Genomic DNA, 17,103 nt, shown 5'->3' on the forward strand with positions numbered 1-17,103 from the left:
CCACGCACGTCTCCCACGAGCATTACAGACACGCCAGGACCCACCGAGTCAGGGTGTTATTTAATCTGTGCGAGTCGTGTGCGCCTCTTTCCCTCAGGTGCCCGAGGAAAGGACCAGTCTTCTCCTCACGTGAGATAAGTAATCTGGGTGAAGTCCTGGTGTCCTGTGACGTTCTGGGGGCCCCTTTCCCCCCAGGACAGCAGGATCTTTCACTGAGACACATGCCTCGGAGGACGTCAATTCACGCATTACACGTCAAAAGCCACGCAAGGGGACGCTGCCGGGCTCGGGCTCAGCGGCCGAGTTTATTCAATCCCCAAACGCGGGACCGAGTGTCTCCCCCTAGAGAACATTAGATCCTGGTTGAAACTGCTCAACAAACACCAACTAACCAGCACCAGCAGCCTCCCTGAGCACGGCGAGGCACCCGCACCGTGACCCCAATGTCGACGGGGCCCCTGCTTTTAAGCACACCACTGTCCCCTGCAGGGAACGAATCCCAACAACGCGGACCTTCGGGCCTTTGCATGGGTCGACGGGACCACCGGGGCCTTTGCAACATGAGGTCAGGAAGGATCTTCGAGCAAAAGCATAAACAGGGAGAGACGACTATTTTGCTGTCCCCGTGGCTCTGACTTGGCTCCCGATCATTTCTGGGGCATTTCCTGCAGTCCCGTGACCTCCAGGAAGCAGAAAGGTCTGCCCCCTGGAGACTGTTCTCTCCACTTCCTGGGCTCCAGCCTGGAAGGGGCAGCTGTCGGAGAAGAAGGGCTCTCGGGGTGGGGGAGCAGCTTCCCGGGGCCTCAGAAGCCCATGCGGGGCTTCCTCCTCCTCGGCTGAGAGCCCGAGGGGACAGGCGCCTGCTGCCTGGAGGGGGTGGCCCGGACGCTGGAGGTCTGGGAAGAGGGCACGGCGGCACCTCCCAGCGTGTGCCTTCGGAGCGGCCGCTCCGCTGAGCCATCCTGGAGGGGCTGCTGCCCGGAGGGGGTGGCCCGGACGCCGGAGGCCTGGGACAGGGGTGACGGGACGCCTCCTGGGGGGTCCCCGCGGAGCGGTAGCTTGGCCATGTAGTCCCGGAGCGTCTGCTGCCTCTCCGAGGGGACACCCCGAGCCCACGGCTCCTGGGTCAGCTCCTGGGAGGGCGGGGTCACCGGTGGTTGAGGCCTGGCCTCAGGGGACGTCCGGTCTGGGCTGCGGGGCGGGCTGGTGGCGTCCGAGAGGTCCAGGCGGCCGCTGAGCGAGGAGAAAGTGCTGGACAGCTGAGTCCGGCGCTTGTGCCGCCGGGGCCGTTTCCCGGGCCCCGAGCTCCCGCCCTGCTGGCTCTCCCACCAGGCGGCCGCCCGGCCTTCCCAGGCTGCCTCCAAACGCGCACTGAGCTCGTCCTCGGGGCCTGGCTCGGGGGCAGGGGGTGGCTCCGCAGAGGGGACGGCGCCCAGGTCCCTCCGCAGCAGGAGTCGCCCTTCGGCCATGGCCGCACGGAGACCATCTGGCACTTTCTGTTCCATCTGCCGCGGTTCCACGCAGCCTAGCACACGGCGGTGGGAGAAGTTGGGTGCTGCCCACACGGGGGGAGGCAGGGGTACCTCCAGCAGGGCCTTCAGCCACCGGCCGCAGCAGGCGGTGGCCTGGGGAGTCCAGGAAGCCACGGGGGCACTGGAGGCGAGCCCGGGGTCCGCCTGGAGGCGGAGGCGCTGGTGGAAGACATCCCCAGCCGCGGAAAGCTGGAAGGGGAACAGGACCGGCGCGGAGGCAGAGGGCAGGAGCGCGGCAGCCAGACCTGGAGATGGGAGTGATAGTGATGCCAGGGCCGGGGGGGGGGGGGGGGGGGGGGGGAGGGTGCAGTGCCCCCGCCCCCACTCGTTCCCCTGCCCCAGCACACCTATGGTTGGCGCTTTCAGACGCTCCTGCAGCCGCCACTGACTCTTGGGCTCCAGCAGGGGGAACGCGGAGAGGGAGTCGCTGCTGGAGGGGAGAGACTGGGGGGGGCCCGCCAGCCGGGGCACGGAGGCCCCCGTTCCTGGAGGAAGGACGGGGAGCTGAGGGGCCGCCCATCACCCTGCGCCCCTGTCCCCGGCCCCGCCCGGCCCCTCACCTGCGAGCTGCAGCAGCCGCAGGTGCCCGCCCTGGCCCCCCAGCAGCAGCGGCTGTGCGTGCCCGGGCTGGGGCGGGGGCAGCAGCTGGGCAAACAGGGGGGCGGAGGGGAGGTCGTGATTCCACTTCAGCAGGGGCACCAAGGGGAGGCGCTCATCCACCAGGTAGAGCGAGAACTGGGGGCGACAAGAAACAGAGAGACCCAGGGCTGCGACTGAGTATGTGATCGGGGGCGGGGGGAGACACGACCAAGGGTACGTGACCAGACTGCAGGGGCATCCGATGGGGGTGAATGTGGGGGAGGCTGCGACCAAGGGGCACTGTGACCGAGGGGATGCGACCAGACCCAGGGGGCCACGGGTGACTGCCCGTGACCGAAGGGGGCACGCGACTGAGGCGCGAGAGAAGTGTTTGATGCGATGGGTAGCTCTGTGTCCCCCATGTATCCCGGCTCTCGAGATGAGCCGAGGCCCCAGAGCTGACCCAGTGCTGTGGCTGCCCTGCCCGCCTCTCCCCCCACCCCCGGCTAGTGTCATATGGGAGGCATTTCCCCGGGTGCATCAGTCACCCCGAGCGCCACACAGGGACAGGCTCTCAGGAGAGGTGCAGAGGAGTCTTGTCACATAGGAACCCACTGGGCCTTCCCCGAGCCCACCCGAGCCTGGAACCTACGCTCGACACACACCTACTAACACCCCAAGAGTCCTAGGGGGTGTGGGGGGCGGGCCCTCGGGGGAATCTCAGACGCCCTGTGACACCCCACGCCTTTCTTCCCTCACCTGGGCCATCCCTGGGGCTGCCTTAAAGCTCTGCTCAGATGTGTCCTCCCCGCGGGGAGGTCCCACCCACCGGTCAGCACATTTCAGGGGCTCATCAACTTATCGGAAGAGTCTCTGGGGTGTCGTCTCTGTGATTCCCGTTTTGACCATCGTCTCTGGGACGGCGTAAGGGGGAGGAGGGAAGGGACCGCTCACCTGGGTCAGGATGAGATGGAACGTGGGGCACAGGGGCTCAGGGCCGCACCCCCCCAGGTACCGGGTCAGCAGGACGCGCTCCCCTTTCTGGCACGCTGCTTCTGCCCCCCCACGAAAGAGCAGCAGACCACACCCGGGTGGGCCCTGGGGGAAGAACCCAGGTCAGCTCCCCCGCGCAGCCGGGGGGCCGCGGCAAGACCCCTGACAGTCCCCCAACAGTGGCCCTCTGGGGAAGCCCCCTCCCGGCCCTGCCCTCCCCCGTGTATCCGCTCTGTCCCCCTGCGGTGCCGATGCCGGTCCCCTCCCCTCACCTGAGTGTCGATAATTTTCACTCCAGTGCGGTCACCCACGGTCAGCACCCGGGGATGGGCCGTGAAGTCTGCCCAGCGCCAGGGAGAGGGGTCCCGGAACACAAGGGTCTCGGGGTCCTTGTAGATTTGCTGCAGCCTTGGGGAGACGGGCCAGCCGTGGGCGGGGAGACAGGCTGATGGGGGGGTGGGTACCGGGGTGACACGGCCCGGGGTCCAGGACGCGCCGGGGTAGAGGACTGCCACAGGAAGGGGGCATACCCATCCTGGGGGGTCCACAGACAGACGGCTCCCGAACGGCTGCAGACAGCCAGCTCCCCAGGCAGGTGAGGGCTGCGGGGCACAACTGGGGTCAGCTGACCTCCCCTTTCCCACGCCCACCCCCTCGCAGACCAGCCCGTCTGAGCCCCTCACCTGAGGCTGATCCCTGTGGCCCCCTTCCCGATCTGCAGCACCCGGAGGGGGGCGGGGCGCCCCTGCTTACTGACCTTCCACAGGGCACAGTGGTAGTCAGACCGGACAGCCAGCAGGGCTGAGGGGTGGAGAGGGTCGGGGTCAGAGTCAGGCAGCAGGCCGGTCATTGAGGGGGAAAGGACGGAGGAAGGGGGCGTCCCAGGGACTCACCTTCCCCTTGCACGGTGTGGGTCACCACCTGCCGGACAGGCCCTCGGAGCTGGATGTGGCCAGGGTCGCCGAGGGCCTGGGGGTCACCACCTGGGGCCACGCTGACCTCTTGGAAATCTGGGCCTCTCGCTAAGGACAAGTGTGTGAGGTCTGGTCACCGCGAGTCCCCGACATCCTGCCCTGAGACCACGCCGGGGGCATCTCTCGCCCCACGGGGAGCCGCCTCCACACCCTCTGGCCCGGCGGGAAAGGATACGTAGCTTGTCCAGGGCGCCTCCCGCAGGGTAGACCAACTGTCCCACCTGGGGCGTCCTTCCGGGCACCCAGGCCAACGCGCCCCCGGTAAACGCGTCGTCCAGGAGGAGCCGCTCCCACCGCGTGGCCAGCTCCTCATGCAGCAGCTCTCCCAGCAGGCCGGCCACAGACGTGCCCAGGACGGGGCCCCCGAGGATGGAGAACCGGCGCTGTCGGAAGCTGAGGGAAGCCCAGGGACATCTGGGGGCAAAAGAAGGGCAGGAGGATGAGGCTGCGGCAGTGGCAGTGACAGAGAGGAAGACTAGGTTCCATCCCAAGGGAGGCCAGGCCAGTAGGTGCGGTTTCCATCGACCTAGAATCTCTTCCTTTGGGAAACGACCCTATTCCCGCCCCCCCCCCGCCCCGCCCCACACGCTGCAAGGGTGGTCACATGTCACCTCTGGCTACAGTGATTGGCTCATAGAGAAGCAAGACGCACAGACCAGGCCAACCACCCCCTTCCCAGAACTTCTGCTGGTGCCCCAGGAAAGACACCGGGTTTCTTCCTCGAAATCAAAAGCTCTCTCACTGCCACTTAGAAACGGTTCGTCTAGGATAAGCCAAGCAAAGCCAAGCGGATGAGAAAAAAAAGAGACAGAGCCTTATTAACGTTACTTGAGCACCCAGATGCAGCCATGCCTGCAGTCCGTGAACCGAATTCGCTCTTCCACTTCCAGTTGCAGTTGTGTGTGGACTATGGCTCATGACTGCACGGGGCAGGGGAAACGACCGTGACAGAAACCTACGTCCGTGCCCTGGCTCCTTCCACCCAACACCCCCCCCCCGCCCCCCCGCCAGCTAGGCCTACTGAGCCCGGCCTTTCTCACTAGCCACTTGCCCCCAGGGCTGGTGTCCACCGAGGTCCTGGAGCAGACTCTTCACACTGACCACTGTCTTCTTCTTAGAATGGCTCTGTGTGGAAAGGCCTTGTCAAGCTCGCACAGCCGACGTTACCCCAAGAAGCGGGGAAGCCTCTCTCCTGGTGGGACCGGGGTTACTCACCCGTGCTCCCTCTAGTTTGAAATTCTCCAGCATCAGCTTCCCCAGGGGCGCAAAGGCTATGTCCCCGTGGTCCCACAGGAAGCGGCTGAGCTGCAGGAGAGGAGGCCAGGTCACTAAGCACAGCCCCGGCCACACGGCACTGGCCACCGTGCGCCTACCCACCTGTTCCGTCACATCCAGCACGGCCCGGGGCTTTCTTCGGAATGGGACACCTCCCCGGAAAAGCAGGTCCCGGGCGGTCACCCCAGGGTCCCAGGGATCTGAGGGAAGAGCGAGGCTGGGGAAGGGGTTCGTCTCGGGAACCAGAAAGGGCCCAGAAGTGGGGCCAGGCGTCCCAGATGACCAGAGGGAAGGCCTTTGGCTGGGGGGGTGGGGGGCAGAAGTGACATGGGAGCAGCTTGGGAGGGAGCCCCAAGGACCAAGATCCTTACCGGGACCAGGAGGCAGCAAGGGAAGGGGCCCGGGGGTCTCTGGCTCCCAGAGCGGGGCTGCGGCCGTGCACGACACCCCATTCTGAGGAAACACAAGCCCGACAACAACACGGTGAGCACGGTCCCAGGCGCTGGCATGTGTCACTTATTAACTCACTGGTACAACGGTCCCCGTCGCTTTACCGGTGAAGAAATGGAGACACAGGGAGCCTGGCCCCAGGACACAGCTAGCCAAGAAAAAGGCCAGGAGCCTGGGGCCAATCTGCGCTCCTGACCCACAGCCGCGCTGGCTCTCAAAGAAGGAGCCCCCGTGCCACTATCGGTGACCCGAGTGCCGCCTGACTCTCGCTTCTGCTCGGGACACCACGCGGTTACTTACTTGGGGAGCCCACAGGCCCGCCCGCCTGGCATAATCCTTAGGCAGCCTGTCTCCGAGTGGGAGCCAGATGGCTTGGGCTTCCAGGCAAAGAGCCTTGTCCTTCCTGTCCCAGAGGCCTCTCCTTCCCTCCCGCCTCATCCCTTCCCACGCACCCCTGCCCCGCCCCCCTTCATCCCCACTGTGCTGGTTCAGAGCCCTTATCACACTCGGTAATGATTTTATCCTTTCCCCACTGGTCTGTTCTCACTCAGCCGAACCCTTGGTCCCACGGGCAGAGGGTGTATGTGACTTACTCACGCTGGATTCTCAGGGCCTAAAAAGGTACCCGGCGCCCTGGAGGGGCTCATCAGTGAGCATCTGCCGGGCAAATGTGGGAAAAACCGAGCGGGGCGAGGGGGACGAGCGAGGCGACAGCTCCTGCTCAGGAAACCCCCTGGGGAGAGTAGGGCGTCCTCCGTAACCCCAAGGCGAGGTTCTGCGTGGCAGATTTGTGTCTTGGCAGATGTGCACTCATGCAAAGCCACCCTGCATCCTGACGGTGGGTGTGAGTGCTGGAAAAGGAGGGGGGCAGTGGACGGGCTGCTGCCGGGGCTCTCCCCTCCATCCTCACCTGGGAGTTCTGGGCCAGGGGCTCAGGCAGGGTGAGCGCGTCTCTCCAGCTACACATGAAAGACAGGTCAGGGGTGTTACTCACGCCAAGGGGGCCGGTCCTAAACAACGTGGGTGGGAGCGAGCCGGGGAAGTCCATCCTGGAAAACAAGAAGCACGCGTCGAGAGCTTTCTCAGAGACTTGAATCTGACAGCGCCCTGCAGGGTTCCCGAGAGAGTAAAGAGTCCCCCGAAAGGACTGTTACTTTATTTCGGGAGGTGGATAATGAAGAAAAATCAACATGTAGCCTCCCACCAGATGTTAGTAAGGGCTATATTACAACCAACCAACCAACCAACCACGAGGGAGGTGATGGCAGCCCGAGAAAGCCTCACTCAGAAGGTGGCATTTGCCACAGCCTGAACATGATGAGGAACAGAACCACGCAGACAATTGGGATGAGGGCTCCTGGCCGAATGAACAACATGTGCAAAAGTCCTGGGGCAGGAAAGCGTGAGAAACAACTAGGGAGGCCACAGAATAAACGAGGAGCACGGGAGGGGATGAAGTCAGACAGGTGGCCAGGGGTCAGCTTGTACCATAGCTGTCACGTGTTACAACCACACATTTGCAGGCTACACACCCTACATCCCAGGCTACGCTCCCAAGACCAACTCAAGTTCACCCAAAGCCAAGGAGTCTTCTTCATCTGTCTTTCCGCTGTCAGGTACATGCAACTGTGTGTTGATTAATAATAAATTTATGTCTTGGGGCGCCTGGGTGGCTCAGTCAGTGGGCGTCCGACTGCGGATCAGGTCATGATTTCGTGGTTAGTGAGTTTGAGCCCCGCATCGGGCTTGGTGCTGACAGCTCGGAGCCTGGAGCCTGCTTCAGATTCTGTGCCTCCCTCTCTCTCTGCCCCTTCCCCGCTAGCACTCCTCTGTCTCTCAAAAATGAATAAAAAAACCATTAAAAAAAAATAATAGTAAATTTATGTCTAAAGAATAAAAGTTATAAAAAATAGATTTACGTCAAAGGGCTGTGCCAGATACAAACTGTCCCTTGGAACTGCCACTGCGTTTTACGGGTTTATTCTGTAATCCCCCTACACCCCCGCATCTCACGCAAAACACCTGTCACGCAGAAGCGCCGATAAACGCTTCTCGAATGAATGAATATGTGTTTCTCATGGCACATCAGCCTCACTCTAGGTAGTCTTGCCAGACTGTGAGCTCTCCCAGGGCAGGGTTCCCGGGGCTGGCTGCTGCCGTCCTCCTCTTTCCCACAACAGAACAGGTGAGGGCAGTGGCGGGAATCAAAGAAGGGCTCAGCGAACCCTTGTGCAAAACACTGGCTTCCCCGGGACCTTCTGTCCTGAAGGCAGTTAGGGAGTACCCATGCCTCCCAGAGGGGGCTGCATCCCTGATAAACCAGCGTGGGCACGTCTCCAAACACATCTCCAGCTCACGTCTAGCTCATCTCTTGTGCCTGGGCTCCAAGCACACTGACCTCCTTAGGGATTTCTTCGCCGTGCTGCCTTTCACCGCACACCCATCTCTCCGCTGAGAATCAACATCAGCATCCTTCCCACCCACCTACAAAATCCTGGGCAGGTTCTCCACCCCCCACACCCTGCACTTTCTCCAGAGCACGCACTGCGATGTATGATTAGATATTTACAGATGAAGCTATTTGATTCAAAACTGCTCCAACAGCCCCCATGGGGAAGGGACTTCACTTCTTCCCAGTGCCTCGGTATCCGCTCCACAGTAGCGATTCGTGCACATAAGTTGGAAGAACAAATCCAGAAATGAACGACGGGAAAGGATCCAAACAGCCTCAAACAAACCCAGGCAGGCAGAGGGCGCTGGTGGAGCCCACGAGTTCGGAAAAGCCCCCCGGACGAGGCAGCCTCATTTCCCGCCCTCACCTCCGACCGGCAGAGGCCCCGCGGGAACCGCTGTGTGCCGGACGGCTGCTGCCACGCGTTGCATTTGTGGGATCCTCACCGCACCCCGAGGCAGGAGCTGACAGCCCCCTGTGCGGCGGCTGGGGAACTTGTCCCCAAAGCCACGGCGTGGAGCCCGCGGACTCGCGCACAGACCAAGCCGGAGCTCCGCTCGCAGCCCGGAGCCTCCCCTCGCCCCGCCGTCCGGGCGGCGCGCGCACTTACGTGGCCCGGGCTCCGCTGTGCTCGTCGGCGACCTGGAGCTCCGCGGGACACCTGCCTAACCCGCGCGCCACGAGGGAGCCCGCAAACTACCCCCCGACTCCAGCGCCCGAGATGGAACGGCACCACCACGGGTATTAACGGTCTTCCGGGCCGGGCCGGAAGTGCTCCCTCGAAGGCAGGAAGTCCCGCCTCCCAGCCCGCCCTGCGCGGCCGCCGCGGAGCGCCACCTCCCGGGTGGAGGGAGAATGGTCATGGAGGCGGCACCTTGGACGGTAGAAGTATATACCGTCCCCTCGGGTCCGTGTAATGAAGGCCAGTTTGATGCGGATTCGAATCCCATCTCTGCAGGCTTGCTGTTCAGTATTAAATTAATTCATTCAACAAACACTTCCCGAGTACGGAGCACTTACTACGAACCAAGCGCTGTATCAGTGAGTAGAAATTCAAAGAATTGTCCTCACATCTGTGTATAAAGCACGCTTTATAACCAGGGATACAGGTACCCCTAGAGTACATGAAACTCTCCCAGTGGTCAAGCAAATATAGCTCTAAGCATTGCTTCTCAAGTTCTAGCTTCCATGGCATCATTTGACCGGCGTGTAAAACAGTTACTGGGTGGGGTGGAACCCGATCATTTGCATTGCTAAATTCCCAGTGGATGCTGATTGCACTTGTGGGGGGGGGGGGGCTGTCACACTTTAAGAACTACCATGCGATCATAAATCTTACCATTATCTTAACCCAATAGCTCTCAAGCTTGAGCGTGCAACAGAATCCCCTGGAGGGCTTATCAAACCAGTTTGTTGGGCCCCACTCCCAGAGTTTCTGGTTCAGTAGGTCTGGGATGTGATTCGAGAACTTGCATTTGTAATGAATTCCCAGGTGATGCTGATCCAGGCACCACACTTGGAGAACCATTATTTTTATTTTTTTGTATTTTTTAAATGTTTATTTTGAGAGAGAGGGAGGGGCAGGGAGGGGCAGAGAGGGAGGGAGAAAGAGAATCCCAAGCAGGATCCACACGCAGTGTGGAACCCGACATGGGCTCTATCCCACGACCCTGGGATCATGACCTGAGTTGAAATCAAGATTCAGATGCTTAACCGACTGAGCCACCCGGGATCCCTGAGAACGATTATTTTTTTTTAATGTTTATTTTATTATTTTTGAGACAGAGAGAGACAGAGCATGAACGGGGGAGGGGCAGAGAGAGAGGGAGACACAGAATCGGAAGCAGGCTCCTGGCTCCGAGCCATCAGCCCAGAGCCCCACGCGGGGCTCGAACTCACGGACCGCGAGATCGTGACCTGAGCCGAAGTCGAACGCTTAACCGACTGAGCCACCCAGGCGCCCCGAGAACGATTATTTTTAAAAGATCAGTTTCTAAGCGTCTGATTTCAGTCTAGGTGTCTTGAGAACTTTTTCTCCAGTGCGCGTGAATCTTTCCTGCCCGTCTTCCCAGGTCAAACGTCCCTGGATCCACCAACTGTTCCTTCTTTGCCCCAGCATCCACGCTCCCTGGTTAGCACCGTCAGACCCAAAGGTGGCAATCCATAGCAGCAGCAGCAACGGCGACAGGTCTTCCACACTGTGAACCGAGTGGTCACATTTTCCTGCTCGCTGGCTCCCGTAAGACTCAGTTAAATTTGTGGCCCCTTAAAACAATTGCGTACTGCATCATAGACCGTGTGTAAATTGTCCTCATCCCTAACTTCATCTTGTTTTTGCTAGTTTTCCTTCATCCCTAGTCCCTTATCTACTGTCCCGTGGTAGTTTTTACAAGCCAACTTAAAACCCCTTCGGGGGGGGGGGAAAGCCGGGGGTGCCAAATGGTTAATTGTGGCTAGAGGCTTGGGGAAGGCCTCCAGTGAAGTTTTCCAAAGCAGATCCTTCAGATGCTGGGCAGCTGCTCCGACTGATAACACCTAAGGACTCCCCCCACCCCCACCCCATGCAAGCTTATTGGTTGGGGGCGGTCTGGTGTGATGAGTGTAGTTGGGGACATCTTGGGGCCGGAGCAAGGGTGAGGCTTTGGATGCGCATCCCCGGGCCCCTTCCCTGGTCTTCACTTCCAGGACCACTCGGGGTTGGGAGAACACGTAACGGGAACCTCGCCCTCCTTCCTCCCCTCCCCACTCCTTGCTTGAAGTCCCCCCGCCCAGGAAGGGGGATATTAGCGAGATCGCTCAACCGGGGCCCCGCATCCTGGCCGTTGAGATCCAGGAGGCTGGCCTTCCAATTGGCTGGGCAGGCTGTCCGACATAGCCCTGCAGGCTCTCATTGGCCAGCAGCGAGGTGGGGGGCGGGGCTTGCCAGGCAAAGTCCGCCGAGCCCCGTGCTCCTCACGTGAAGCCGCGCCAACGCGCGTAAAAGGGCGCAGTCGGAGCGAGATTGGGTCAGCTGTCCCCTCGGGTCCCCGCGTTCAGCCATGGCTTCAACAGCCAGCGCCGCCCCAGGCACGGATGACGGCGGCCGCAGGAAGCCTCGCCTGGCGGCGTCGTTGCAAATCAACCCCAGGCCCAGCCCCTGGCAGCCCTCAGCCAGCCTGGGCCAAGACCCCTGGGAGCCCGCGGTCGCCCCCAGTGCGGAGAACGACGACGACAGGGACGGGCAGCCCCAGGCCTCGGCAGCACTGGACGGTGGGCCCAGGGCGGGGACCGGAGTCAGGGAGCTGGGGGCAGCCCGGGCACGGGAAGACTTGGAGGCACGGATGGGGAAGCCCCCCAGGGTCTCTGTCCTGCCCGCAGGGCCCGCCGGGGACCTCCCGAAGGCGGCCGGACAGCTGGGCCTGCAGCTCAAGGACCCGCCGCCGGGCCAGGCCGTGGCCTTGCTCACGCAGTACGCAGCCAGTCTGGGCGTCTCCCTGGTCTTCCGAGAGGACCAGACGGCAGGTGAGGCCCCGTGGCCCGCGATCGCAGCGCTCCCTGGGTGGAGGAGGGACCGTGAGCTGGGCCTGAGCCTGGAGCCCCGCAGACCTGCTGTGAGCCCCCCCCAGACATCCAGCTGGCGAGGTCTCAGCAAGTCGCCCTCTGAAAGTTCCGACAGGTTAAGGGATTTGGCCCAAGCCACCCAGCCTTTCTGCACTGTTTTTTTCTGAGGGCCAATTCCATGCAATTACAGTTGCCATGCCGACATTGTAGCTCCCAGAGTGACTTCTCAAGCCCAGTGTGATCATGGCAGCCCTGGATGGAGCTGTACTCGTTACCCTGTCCTTTCCTCTTCCTCAGTGTATCCCACCCCGCCCCCACCTCCGACACAGACACACAGAGCAGGACCCCGGGTCCCAAAAGCAGGTTCCCTTATGCCAGAGCATTCCCAGTTTCTAAGGAGATGGTAAGAGAGTTATCTGTCCAGCTGTTGGGAGCGTTTGTACAACTGCCGAAGAGAACCCCAAGTGAATAGCCCAAAAGGTACCGTATTAAAAACGTACTTGGGGCTTCTTTTCATCATGGGTGGTAAGGCAGCAGGTGTGGAAATGACTGTCAAAGAGGAAGAAGTTCAGATCCGTAGGAAAAGGAGACAGACCTTGCCACATAGGGCCACAGGGGACAGGACCAGAACTGGTTGGGAGGCAGATAGGGGGGAGAGAAAAACGCAGGGCCTTTGTTGGGGTTTTCTTGGGAAGGAATGGTTGAAGCAAGGTAGGTACGCTGGGTAAGCCTAGGATTGTGCAAAGCAAGGCACTGAGTAAGTTTTGGGCTTATGAGGGGATCCCTACTTACCCAGTACCTGTCCGTGGGGTGATGTAGGGTTGGTGGCCGGGGTATGAGCTCTGGATTGGTTGGTTTCTGTGTCAGAGGTGCGTTTGCCGGGAAGTGGTTTGTCCTCTCTAGGAGTTAGCCAGTCCTAGGAGAGGCAGTCTCCAGGATCAAAGCCCCGAATTCAGAAGCATCAAGAATGCAGAAAATGAGAAGACGGGTTCAGCACAGACGATCATAGCTCACCTTCTTGGGTCCTGGGCCATGAGCCAGGCCCCTGTTGGAAGGGCTTCGGCCACATGAACTGAGTGTTCATGACTATTCCTTAAGAGGGGCATGGTATTGTCCCCATGTTACAGACGGGAAGACTGAGGCCAGAGAGGCTGTAGCCGATTTGCACTGTGTGAACCTCTGGGTTATATCGCCTCTCCCTTCTGCTTAGGATACCCTTGCCCCTTGTTTATGTGGGTGGGCGCTGTTTTTAGTTCTAGTTTTTATTTGGTAACATTGTAAGGAATAGTAAGGACGAGCTCCTGGAAGCTCTTCACCGAGATTCAGTTAGCCTTTTCACCTTTGTTTTGTGGATGTCTCTCTCTCCCCCTCTTAATGTATATATAAATACATTATTTTTTTTTTCTGACCAAAGTTAGTTTACCCCTTGAATGCCTAAGTGTATTTCCTGAGAACAAGGACATTATTTTACATAACGACGGTGAGTGATCAAATTCGGGAACGAGAACACTGATGTAATGCTCTAACCTAACGACCACTCACACCCGCGTTTTGCCGGTTGTCCCGGTAATAACCATTTTCCCACGCGGCGGGACCTGTCATGTAGCTGCCGCGTCTCTTCAGTCTCCTTTTATGTGAAACCACTCCCCGGCCCATCTTTGTCTCCAGGAAAATTGATGTTTTTGGAGACTAAAGGCTGGTGGTTTCGTGGAAAGTCCTACCATTTGGGTTTATGTGTCTCCCCGGGACCGGGTTCAGGTTGTGATTCCGGGCACGAGCGCACGGGGTAACCTCCTGTCCTTGGCTGCACTTGCCACAGGGAGGCCTGTGCTCTGTCCCACCACGGGCACCGTCAGCTGGGGGGGGAGGCCTGAGTGCAGGCGGGGTTGGGGGGGGGGAGGTCCGCCAGGTGTCTTCACTTGCCCCATTGTGGTCAATCCGGCCCCAGGAGCTTCTCCGATGCCATTGCTCCTCCTGCACCCGCTAGGGGGCATTCCGGATGTCCTCCGACAGGGAGTGAATCTCTGCGCTAAGGCTCCCGCAACACGAGCCCAGACCTCGGCTAGTTGCAGGCAGCCCGGTACTTGGAAACGGATTCCTCTCTTAAAGAAGGAAGACGTTTTAGCCAAGAAACAGAAAGCGTGCTGCCGACCGGGGAGCAGAATCAGCGAGCAAATAAAACCGTTTGATGCCGTGCGTGAACGCGGGCGCTTTGAACACAAGCCCTTGGCCACGGTCCCCAGAACGAAATCCGTTCCTCGTGCAGGACTGCCGTGTGGCACGTTTGGAGTGCATTCAAACGTGTTGTATTTTGTGGTAGTCTTTTTAATATTGTTACTCATTTTTCACGTGTCATTATGTCGTTTGTAGTGAATGCCCCCCTCTTTTATTTTTCGTGGTTTTCTTTTGTGGCCAATAGGTGGCAGTGAGGGTAGGGGTGGGGTGAGGAGGAAGCGGCTGTGGCTCAGGTGGGCCCACTGGGGGATGGACCGTGGGCTCGCAGCCTCACCCCCCTCCCTCCTTCCTCAGACCCCTGCCTCCCGTTCTCCGTGTGCGCAGAGGTGGATGGCCTGCTCTGCCCCTCGGTCAAGGCCAGCAGCAAGCCGGAGGCCAGACAGCAGGCGGCGCTCTCCGCCCTCCGCTACATCCGGAGTCAGCTGGGGAGCCCAAGTGAGGGGGGCCGGTGACCCCAGTGGGGGCGTGTGCGCGGTTGGGGTGTCGCAGAGACCATCTGGGCATCAGGACCTGGCCTGTGGGGAGCTGGGGAGCGGGATGTGAGCTGCCCCCTGCCCTGATTCCTTTGAAGCCTGCCCCCCCCGGGGGTGCAGGGCCGGCCGGCCAGCCGGGGACAGCCCAGGAATTTGGGGTTTCTGGAAGATGATCCGATCACACTCCCACCGATGGAACTTCTTGGCTTCCAGAAGGACAAAAAACCGGAGGGCAGGCGCTGGTACCCATGGCAACCTGCCCCCTTGTCTCTCTCCCAGAGTCCCCAGAGACCCCCAGCAGGCTTCCACTCGATCCTCTGAGTGTAGGTAGGTGGGCCCCCGTTGACCCGGCCCCCGTGGTGAGGAGAGGGGCACAGCCTGCGGGGCCCCCACCTCCCCCCTCCCCCCTCCCCCCCACATGCAGAGAACATCCTGACCCACGAGCAGCGCTGCGCGGCCATAGTCAGCGCCGGCTTTGACCGTGTGGTGGACAAGACCTCCCCATACTGGGCCTGTAAGGGCACTGTGGCTGCGGTCATCCTGGAGAGAGGTAGGGCTCGCCCCGCAGCCTGCAGCCCCCACCCCCCTCCTGGGCCCCCTGCCTTGGCTGGCACGTCTCCGCCCCCTCGCCTTACAGAGGTCCCCGGCGCCAGGGGCCACGCCAAGGAGGTCTACCAGCTGGTGGCGCTGGGTACAGGCAGCAGCAGCTGTGCCCGCCGGCTGCAGTTCTCGGGCCGGCAGCTCCACGACGGCCACGGGCTGGTGGTGGCCCGCCGGGCCCTGCGCAGGTGAGGGGCGGGCAGGGCAGGCACTGGGGGGCAGCCCCGGGGCAGGACGCGGGGCCCCACGGCCCCAGCTGCTTCGCCACCTGCCTCTCCCAGGTTCTTGTTCCGGCAGCTCCTGTTGGTGACACAGGGTGGCCCCAAGGGCAAGGAACGGTCGGTACTGGCCCCCCAGCCTGGGCCCGGGCCCCCCTTTGCCCTCAAGCCCCGGATCTTCCTGCACCTGTACGTCAGCAACACCCCCAAGGGAGCTGCTCATGACATCTAGTATGTGGGGGGTCCGGGGTGGGGGGTCCCTCGGTTTGCCTGCATCGGGGAGGGCAGGATGGGGGGGCTAGGACGACAGCCCTGACCCTTGCGTCCGGGGCCTACGCTCCCCCTGCCCCCCTGTCCCCCCTGCCCCCCTGCAGCCTCCCACCATCCGCTGAGGGTAGCCTCCTGCACAGCCCGTCCTCCCGCATGCAGGCCCACATCTGCGGGGAGCTGAGGCCCGTGTGCTACGTAGCGCCCGCCCTGCGCAACACCCACGTGGGCTGCCTCTCCACCAGCGACAAGCTGGCACGCTGGGTCGTGCTAGGGCTGGGTGGCGCCCTGCTCGCCCACTTCCTGCCTCCCCTCTATGCCACCAGCCTTGTCCTGGGTGAGGCCCCTGGTGGGGGAGGGGGCGGGGGGTGGGGAGCTGTGGTGAGGGTGGAAGGTGGGCTCTGGGTGGGGTGTGTGACTCAGACCTCGTTCCGTGCCTCTGTCCCCACAGCCGACCCCTGCCACGACCCCACAACTCTGAGCAGGGCCATCCACACCCGGCCCAACCTAGACGGGGTCTTGGGGCCCTATGCCCGTACCACGCTGCACCTGTTTGCAGGGCCCCCTGTGGCCCCCTCGGATCCTACCTCCAATGCCTGCAATGGCCTGAGCCTCAACTGGAGCCTGGGGGACACCGACGTTGAGGTTGTGGATGTGGCCACCGGGCGTGTGAAGGCCGAGTAAGAAAGGCCGATGGGCGGGCTGGTGGTGAGGGGTCCCTGTCTCCCTGCCCACGGGGAGGGAGAGTACATCTGGTCCCCAGCTTGGTTCCAGTCCTAGCTCTGGGACTGTGGCCGGTGCTTCCATTACCCACCCTGTGACACCCGCGAACCCAAGATCACCAGGGCGAGAAAGGAGGTGGCAGGAGAGGCGTGGCGCGGGCCTGATCGTGTTTCTGCCATCGGGGATTTTCACACCTCCTCTCTCCAACTCCAGGGCCTCCCTCGGGCCTCCCTCCCGCCTCTGCAAGGCAGCCTTTCTCCGGGCCTTCCGCCAGGCTGCCAGAGCTCTCGGGAAGTCCTGCCTCCTGGCCTTGAAGACCTACGAGGCAGCCAAGGTCAGCGCCTTGCCACCCTTGTAGCCCCTCGGTCCCGCACGCCCAGCAGGCACGCGCCCCCCCACTCTCCTGTCCTGTCCTAGGCTGGACCCTACCAGGACGCTCGCAGGCAGCTGTCTCTCCTCCTGGACCAGCAGGGCCTGGGGGCTTGGCCCTCAAAACCACTCGTGGACAAATTCAGAGACTGAAACCGACCTGCTGAAGCGGACGAGGTCCCCGAGCCAAGCTGGACCCTGCTGTCTCTGGGGAAGGGTGGGGGGGTGCATGGGGCGCTGGGGGGGGATGCATGGGAGAAGTTGGGGTTACAGGGAGGGGCCTACAGGGTGGAGGGTGGGGGGTGAGGACTATGGCACACCGGGACTTAAATAAAAGTGTAGTTTCTGGGGGATTCTAGCTGTTGCTGGGTTTTTTTGGGGAGGAGGGGTCACCTGCAGCCCTCTTGCTTCCAGATTCATGAG

At 61.5% G+C, this 17,103-nt stretch overlaps 2 protein-coding genes across 2 annotated transcripts; one reads left to right on the top strand and one right to left on the bottom strand.

Annotated features, from left to right (window-relative positions):
• Positions 1-48: 48 nt before the first annotated feature.
• TAF1C (TATA-box binding protein associated factor, RNA polymerase I subunit C) lies at positions 49-9,010 on the bottom strand. Its single transcript, XM_047078845.1, has 15 exons — positions 8,866-9,010; positions 6,714-6,852; positions 5,725-5,806; positions 5,456-5,553; positions 5,294-5,383; positions 5,130-5,203; positions 4,254-4,492; positions 3,998-4,114; positions 3,788-3,905; positions 3,635-3,706; positions 3,377-3,512; positions 3,066-3,209; positions 2,093-2,267; positions 1,880-2,017; positions 49-1,777 (listed from the first exon to the last, which is right to left on the bottom strand). The coding sequence occupies exons 2-15, from the start codon at positions 6,849-6,851 to the stop codon at positions 804-806; spliced, it is 2,595 nt and encodes an 864-aa protein (XP_046934801.1). The 5' UTR covers position 6,852; positions 8,866-9,010; the 3' UTR covers positions 49-803.
• A 2,283-nt stretch (positions 9,011-11,293) lies between these two features.
• ADAD2 (adenosine deaminase domain containing 2) lies at positions 11,294-16,886 on the top strand. Its single transcript, XM_047079317.1, has 11 exons — positions 11,294-11,504; positions 11,613-11,756; positions 14,325-14,465; positions 14,783-14,830; positions 14,928-15,053; positions 15,141-15,291; positions 15,385-15,552; positions 15,696-15,925; positions 16,040-16,268; positions 16,525-16,645; positions 16,729-16,886. The coding sequence occupies exons 1-11, from the start codon at positions 11,294-11,296 to the stop codon at positions 16,831-16,833; spliced, it is 1,674 nt and encodes a 557-aa protein (XP_046935273.1). The 3' UTR covers positions 16,834-16,886.
• Positions 16,887-17,103: the final 217 nt, after the last annotated feature.

Source organism: Lynx rufus, unplaced genomic scaffold (assembly GCF_022079265.1).
Source record: "Lynx rufus isolate CCGP_SWC_20201006 ecotype Redwood Valley unplaced genomic scaffold, mLynRuf1.p SCAF_16, whole genome shotgun sequence".
Classification (NCBI taxonomy): Eukaryota; Metazoa; Chordata; class Mammalia; order Carnivora; family Felidae; genus Lynx; species Lynx rufus.

Excerpts from the sequence above, each read along its gene's own strand:
- ADAD2 (XM_047079317.1), top strand. The coding sequence starts at position 11,294 with ATGGCTTCAACAGCCAGCGCCGCCCCAGGCACGGATGACGGCGGCCGC. Across the intron at positions 14,831-14,927 it reads ACTCGATCCTCTGAGTGTAG|AGAACATCCTGACCCACGAG; the intron begins GTAGGTGGGCCC and ends CCCCACATGCAG. Across the intron at positions 15,926-16,039 it reads TGCCACCAGCCTTGTCCTGG|CCGACCCCTGCCACGACCCC; the intron begins GTGAGGCCCCTG and ends CTGTCCCCACAG.
- TAF1C (XM_047078845.1), bottom strand. The coding sequence starts at position 6,851 with ATGGACTTCCCCGGCTCGCTCCCACCCACGTTGTTTAGGACCGGCCCC. Across the intron at positions 5,807-6,713 it reads CCCTGGCCCAGAACTCCCAG|AATGGGGTGTCGTGCACGGC; the intron begins GTGAGGATGGAG and ends GTGTTTCCTCAG. Across the intron at positions 5,204-5,293 it reads TCAAACTAGAGGGAGCACGG|AGCCATTCTAAGAAGAAGAC; the intron begins GTGAGTAACCCC and ends CTTTCCACACAG.